Source organism: Eschrichtius robustus, chromosome 1 (assembly GCF_028021215.1).
Source record: "Eschrichtius robustus isolate mEscRob2 chromosome 1, mEscRob2.pri, whole genome shotgun sequence".
Lineage (NCBI taxonomy): Eukaryota > Metazoa > Chordata > Mammalia > Artiodactyla > Eschrichtiidae > Eschrichtius > Eschrichtius robustus.
This window is the reverse complement of record NC_090824.1, coordinates 113,031,019-113,038,921: the sequence shown is the minus strand read 5'-3', so window position 1 is coordinate 113,038,921 and position 7,903 is coordinate 113,031,019. Positions and strand designations below refer to the sequence as shown.

The 7,903-nt window shown below is 41.8% G+C and overlaps 1 protein-coding gene across 2 annotated transcripts in view; it reads left to right on the top strand.

The window, feature by feature from the left end:
• Positions 1-434: 434 nt before the first annotated feature.
• Positions 435-7,903, top strand: part of DMXL2 (Dmx like 2) — a 158,636-nt gene continuing 151,167 nt past the window's right edge. For both annotated transcript variants that reach the window (XM_068551638.1, XM_068551629.1), the window contains exon 1: positions 435-582. In XM_068551638.1, coding sequence (XP_068407739.1) covers positions 496-582 — 87 coding nt within the window. In that variant the 5' untranslated portion in view covers positions 435-495. The remainder of the gene's footprint in view (positions 583-7,903) is intronic.

Here is a 7,903-nt window from a genome sequence, read left to right as displayed (position 1 = left end):
CACGCGCAAACGCGGGGCGTGGGAGGACTGAGCTAAGGGTTTAGCAGCGGAAGGAGGGGTTTACCCTTCCAGTCGACCGACGCTGCCCCGAGGGTGGACGCGCGCGCCGCCCATCTCCCTCGGGTGGAGCGTCCCTTCCAGCACGCGCCCGGCCGCGCGCTCCCCAGCCCCTCCCCCTCCGCTCCCCCCACTTCATAAGCACCCTTGCCCTCCTCCCGCATTTGTGCGCCGGTGCAGCAGGCAGTGGGAGCATCCGGGCACTTCCGCAGCCGAGCGGCGATCCGGGCGGCGGCGGCGGCGGCGGCGGTCGAGGAGCTCCCATGGCTGGGACCAGGCGGGGGGAAGGCAAAAGGGGGGCGAGGCCTTAAGCCCGAGCCGCGGCGGGGTGGGTCCCGAGGGAGGCGGAGCGGGAAGCGCTCTCGCGGGCGGAGGAGGGCCGGGAGCGGGGCTCGTTGAGTCTCTAGTGCGTTCGCCTGGCCAGCCGGGGCTCCGGAGATGCATCTGCATCAGGTCCTCACCGGAGCTGTCAACCCTGGAGACAACTGCTATTCCGTGGGCAGCGTCGAGGATGTCCCCTTCACGGTGAGCGGTGTCCGGGAGCCCAAGGGGGAGTGACCGCGGTCTCTACGCGGGGGCCAAGACCCCCTGTCCTCGGCCCACGGCTCCCCGGGAGGCTGCGAGGTGTTGGTAGGCCCCACCCGAGTCCCCTTTGCACCCCAATTTAGCGGGGCAGGCCGTGGGACTATGATTCCTGCGGCTGCTGTAGGAAATTGCCAGTCAGGGGAGAGGTTTAGGAATCCACCGCACTGTCCGCCCTCAGCAAACGGGCCCCGGGGGTGACTGCACCAGACGGTTCCTCTCCTAGGATGGCCCCGGGTCTGCGGTGGAGGAAGGTGAAACCGCTGAAAGCCCAGAGCGTCCGTTTCTCACCTGCGTCCGTTTCGCACCTGCTCTCGGCATGGAGGCGCAGAGACTCGGTCTTGTCTCGTCTCGGAGCGTGGAGGCGATGCAGCGCCTGGCTCCCCCTGCCCGTTGTGTTAGGGCATTGAGGAGCCGCTGGAGCAGGTGGCTTTAAGCCCAGCCCTCCGTACCTCCTGATATGCAGAATCTTAATCCCAACAAGAAAATGGAAAAATTCATTCTCTGCCTCCGAGAAACTTAGAATGGAATAATTAGAGTGACAGTGGCCTGGAGAGCTCTTATTTATCACGAGATCACGGTTTGGTAACCTCCCTAGATAATATTTTAATCCGTTTGCAAAGTAGGCTGGTTGGTTTGTTTTAAAGATAGCGCAATGTGAAAATTTTATGACAGTGTTTTTCCTGTTTGTGAGATTAAAGTGTATGCAAACGATAATGTGTTAGAACCTCTTAAAAATCTGGATGAAATAGACATGTTTCTCAAGGAGCTTGGATGGATTATAATCCTTTTGAGAATGGAATGTTGTTAGTATAGCCAATTCAAACCAAGCTCTAGAGCTTCATTTACCCACAGAGAGACTCCCATGGATTAACATGAGTTTCTTTTTTGTGTTAAATTTAGACATGGTCCTCCTCGGAAGGAACTGTAGACAATTAGACCTCGATTAAATAAACATTGTTATTAATAACCATTCTCCTTGATGAAATTGGAAATAGCATAATGGTATGCTTTTTAGACAAGGGAAACACTCTGATCTGATGTCTGCTTTCCAGTAGCATGTTTTTAAAGCTGCAGAAATAAGAAAAGCTCCTGCAAAACTGCAGAATCATTATGTAGCACAGTGCGTTCAGGAGCAGAATTTATCTATCATTGTGATACATTAGAAATAACCCCATAAGATTGCTTTTTGGCCATTTTAATTTTAAATGTAATCAACTTGGCTTTGTACCAGTTTAGAATGAACCCTTAAAAAATATAATTTGCCTGACTTATATTGTTATCACCTATCCCTATCAGTGGTGTTATCTGTGTTTTGTGTACTTGTGACCTAAAAGATCCATCATATAGTGTTGAGCTTGGGCTTCAAGTGTGTAGACAATTTGGGGGGCATAGAGAGAAGAAATTTCCCTCTCCCCTAGTTGTGTATGTGGGGAGGAGGTTTCCCAGGGTTAGAAGAACAGGCTTTCTCCATCAAGAAATGCATCTGGAATCTTGGTTTATGGGTTATCTCCACACTCTTATGGTCGTGGTAGTTTTCTGTTTCCATCTAAGGTAGAGTGGTGTCTCATTGTGAGGCTGGTATATAGGGCTAAACAGGTTCAGGTGCAGCCTGGAAAAGCCAGTGCCAGAACCATTAGTGCTGCACAGGTGTGGTTATGCTGTAGGCCGCCCATGACCGGGTCCTTGGAATCATTTTCAAATCTTTTCCACCTCCCTCTTTCAACCTGTCACCAAATCTAGCTGACTCTCTGCAGTGACTACCAGATTTACCCCTTTTCATGTCCTTAGTTACCAGCTTATTTTAGAACCTTATTTGTATTACTTAATATTAAAAACTTCCAAACTGGTTTCCTGACATCTCTGATCACTTCAGTTCATCCTCCACACAGCTGCTGGTATAATAATCTTCAAATAGCGTTTCACCATATCATTCTTGGCTGAAGAATATGTAGTTGTTTCTAAGAGCTGTGGTGTGAAATTTAAATTTGTCAGATATTCTTCTGCCATCTTTGACTTTACATTTGATTATATATACTCCTCATCTTGGCCCCTCTGCTGTAGACATATCAATCTTCTCACTCTAGCCTACATTTTTATGTTGCAACAAGAGAATCCTTGCTTTTTGTTTTCCCAAATCATGACTCAAAATTTACCTGGTTTAGGATGCCTGCCTGTGACACTGATTATTTTGGCCCTTTGGCATTTACACACCCATGTTGCACACCATCTCATTTTAATATCTTAGTTTTTTAAAAAATATTTATTTATTTATTTTGGTTGTGCCTGGTCTTAGTTGCGGCATGTGGGCTTCTTAGTTGCGGCATGTGAACTCTGAGTTGTGGCACGCATGTGGGATCTAGTTCCCCTACCGGGGATCGAACCCTGGCCCCCTGCATTGGGAGCATGGAGTGTTACCCACTGGACCACCAGGGAAGTCCCAATATCTTAGTTTTGAATGCACTGATCCAGTTATAATTTTGCCTTGAACTAGAAATGACCTTTTGGACTCTGAAGAACAGAGTTGCTTGAAAAAAATGAGAACAAGCTGTTTTCAAGTACTCAGGAATCAGCTAACAATTATTTCAATGCCTGTGTTAGTATAGTAAAAATGAAATAAAAAAAAAAGGTAAAACTCCTTTATGTAGAGCGTGCCATTTGATTTGTATAGCAATCAGATGAAAAAACTTTAGTTCTGGGTCAGATGACTAGCAAGAGGACCAGCCGGGACTGGAATGGAGGTCTTGTGACTTCTCATCTGGTGGGCTTTTCTCTGTAGTATGTTTCTTTCCTGTCAGAGTTCTTGCTCTGAAGGGTGTGTATATGTGGGGAAGGTCTAGACATGGCCAGTGTAGAAGGTAAGACTGTCTTGGAGCTAGCCAGTGGTAACCTGAGGACCTTTTCAAAATAGAGCAGATCATTTATTTCAGAGTCTATAAGCAAAGTTTTTGAAAAGGAATTGTTCTAAAAGAATTTTGAAGTGTTCATGACATCGTAATTGAAAAACAGTCTGTTATATATATATATTGCACTGTGCATGGGAGGTGGTGGGTGGTGGTGGTGTGATCGGCTGGGCAGTGAATGTCTGCTTGGTTATGTTGTCAGGGCACGATCTCTACTGTGTTGACATGGTGATGCAGTTGGTAGTGGACAAACCCAGTGATGAGTACTTTTAGTGCTAGCACTTTTAGCGCTAGCATGTGATGGTTTTCACTTGTGTTTTGGCAGTTAGGAGTTTTTTAAAACACTCAATTGTAATTTTATAAATACACTTGTATAAGTATCACCTTTTGATCATTCTGTTCTTTTCAATGTAAGATCTAAGTTCTGGGAAATATTGTTATCCTGTAATAAGTCAGGTCCCAGGTAGTCCAAGGTTGATGTATGAGCTTTGTTGTAGTTTATTTTGCCATCGAGACATTTCCAACTACCTTCTTGCGGGTAAGTGGACGTTTTAAGGCTTAATGCAACAGATAGTTTAAATTTCTCCTTATTTATGTTGTTTATTGCTTTCTGAAAACAGGCCTTAGTTTTTTTTTATTTTACTTTTCTGTAAGCATTAGAATATTAATTAAAATAGTGACGGTACATGATGATTATTAATATAATTAAAGTATTTTTTTCACCTAAGGGGTACAGACTATATTTTCAGACATATCGGGGCAGTTGATGTTACTCCATTCTGATATGAATTCAACACATTGTTGAAAAACGTTTACAAAACTTAGTAAGTCATTTCCACTTTCAGGGGGCTTATAATATACCGGCAGAGAGAAAAAAATGATGGGCATAATTACAGTGTGAGTCAGATGAAAGAGATCACATGTAGTTGGGAAGATAAAAGATTTCATGGAAGATCGACACTTGGAAAGACAGAGTAGTATTAGGTATTTCTAGATGGTAAGAACAACAAAAGCCAAGGAGTGGTGTGATATAAAGGGTACATTATTGGGTGACTATTCCTTCACAAAAGTGATTAAAAAAAACAAAACAAAACACAGGACTTAAAAAAAAAAAAAACCCACAGGGCTTCTTTAATAAGTAGCGAATACTGTTAGAATTTTGAAAAATATGATTTGCAAACATTACCCTTAGCTTTTTAGGAAAATATATTTGTATTCTGACATTCTTGACTTTTGTTGCTTTTGTTTTTTCTAGTAGTGAATGAAATGAATGAAAAAACATTTATTTAAAAGTTAGAAGATAATGCTATGTTACATGTTATATATGTCATATATTAACTCTTTTTTTGGGCATCGAGATATATTTTAATTCTACTGTAGCATAATAACATTCTAGTCCTAGAATTATGGCAACACCGAACTTTGAAAATAATCAGCTTGTTTATACATTTACAAATGTTTGTTGAACACATGGGTGTCTGTGGCTCTGTGGAGTTAAAAAAAAATAATAAAAAGAACAACAAAAAAATAGCCCGGATTTCAGGCAGTTTATTAAAAAAGTTTAGGAAACTGGTAATCTATCTACTAGGGGAGTTAAGACATATACTTAACCACAGCAGTTCAGCTGTGTGGTATTTTGAGGCACTTAAATTCTTGTGGGAATTCAGAAGGAATAAGAGATCACTTTTGGCCAGGGGAATTGGAGAGTTGGACAGAAAAATGCTTTCGTACTGGCTGGTTATCAATAGGTATAATGACTTTACCTGTTGACATCCTATGCCGAGAATAAAGGGAAAGACAGAAGTGAAGAATTTAGAACGGGCTTGTTTCCCAAGAGAAATTGGTCCATTTATTCTTGGAGAGTAGCTTCTTGTTTATTTAAATTGATATCTTTTAGAGTGTGTGGCCTTGTGTTTGGTGTCAGCCTGTAGGTGAATATGAGGTTCTATAAGTTTTTACTTATGTCCCTAGGTAGATTGTTAATTAGCCTGCCTTCTAGAGTGAGAAGACTCCTAGCAGCTACCCTGAAACTCTGGTATAACCCCAAATAATGCCTCCTCAGAAATGGGAAGTCAGAGACCAACTACTTATATGACATTGGCCAAATTGCTGAAACTTTTTAGGTTTTTCATCTGTAAAATGAGGTTCTTAAATTAGGTTCTCTTTAACTATTCAGACCTTGGATGGCATTTATACAGACCTCTCTAGAGATTTCCAAGGGGCAAAAGAGAAAATGGACCAGAAACATAAAGTGACTATGGTGAGGATATGGGTCTAGCGTCTCTGTGCCCCGCCACTTGTATGTATGTACAAGATTGTTGGTCAGACTTTACAGTCAGGGAGCCTGACTTCCTTTCTGGCTCAGGGATTAAGCCATGCAGAGCCTTTGTGAAGTAGTGGTTCTTCTTCGGGCTCACAGTTGAGAAGGAGGCTCTTGTTTATGATTGTGTCCTCAGTATCTGGTAGATGGTACTGTCAGAGTACAGTGCGGAGTGGGAGATGGGCCAGGGTGATGGTGTTCAGCCACCCACTAAATAGATTTACTCCTTTACTTTCTGTTCTTAGCTTTTTGAGTATTTGAAGGATGACTTTAGGAATTATCTAAAAAATTGATACAAACGAACTTATTTGCAAAACAGATATAGACTCACAGACATAGAAAACAAACTTGTGGTTATCAAAGAGGATAGTGGGGGTTGGGGGAGAAAAATGAGGAGTTTGGGATTAACATACACGCGACTATATATAAAATAAGTAAACAACAAGGACCTGCTGTAGAGCACAGGGAACGATACTCAATATCGTGTAATAACCTATAATGGAAAAGAATCTGAAAAAGAATATATACATACATATGTATAACTGAATCACTTTGCTGTACACTTGAAACTAACAACATTGGAAGTATGTAAATACTTCAATTAAAAGAAGAAATTATAATCAGTATCTTAATTTGGATCTTGAGAAACTTTTAGAACAAATCAGAGTCTCAGTATTTAATCATCAAAAAGAGTATATAGGATGTTGGGTTACAGCCGTAATGGCGCAGTGGAAAAACAAGTCATGCCTGACCAATTTAATTTCCTTCAGTGATAGGAAGCAAGGCAGTGTTTAAAAGGGGATAATAATAGAGAATATCTGTAATTCAGATTCAGTAAGGCTCTTCTAGCTTGTGGCTTATTTTTTAAACAAGTTTGGAAACCAAATATTTTAATAGAAGTTTTAGGGTTTTCAATCTTTTTGAGTTTGTAGAATCCTTTTTCATTTTATTTTTGCTCTGGAACTCTAATTTATGATATAACAGGATACGACTTGTTATTGAGGAGGCAGGGAAGCAGGTGCAACTTTCACAGGTGGTGTGACTGTATTTTCTTTCTCTTAGAGATAGCTCATGTAACCCTGACACTTGACGTATAATATGTGAAACCAATTGACTGTGCTTTTATTCTCAAACTTTCTCATTTCATGATTGCTAAGGGCTCCTTTAATGCTCCCCTTTCCCTCCATCCTAAACACCTAAAAATATGGTTAGCTTATATCTCTTTGATGGAGAAGACACTAGGTATAAAGGGGTCACTGAATAGAACCAGACTCCTTTAAACACTACACGATAATTTGGTGGGGTGATTTGAAAGGCATAAATATCATCCTCTTAGATTATCATTGGAGATGTGTTCCTTTAGGGCTATTCCTCTAAAAATTGAGCCCACTCAGGAATAATATTTAATTTAATTCATACTAAGTCATGACGTTTTCCTCTTGTGATTTTAGAAAAAACCCAGGAAACCTGAAACTATATGGGCATTATGCAAGGGGGCATAGATTGGACCTCCCCTCCCCCAAAACATAAAAGTTTTGGCTTAGACTAAGTTCAAAGACACACATAGCTTATATGGCCGCTTCATTTCAATAACAAAATGCTGACATTTTCCTAGGAGTAATGACTTAGGTTTTGTTATATGCTGGCACCTTCCTCATGTCTTCTCTGGCCTTGACTATATCTGTACTTAGGAGGATCTAATCAGAAGGAGATTCAAATTATTATCATGTACTCTAACCATAGCATCTTTTATATGGATGAATTGTCAGTGTTTCCAGGAAAGGCCAGTTCCTCCATTGGTACCGATGATCTTAAATTGGGAGTGATTTTGTCCCCTGGGACGTTTGGCAGTGTCTGGAGACATTTTTGATTGTTGACAAGGTTGTAGGGAAGGACTAGCATCTAGTGGGCAGAGGCCAGAGATCCTGATAAACATCCTATTATGTGCAAGACAGCTCCCCACAATGAAGAATTACTCAGCCTAAAATGTCAATACTGCTGCAGTTGTGAGAAACCCCAATATCCCAGGTCCCATCCCCTC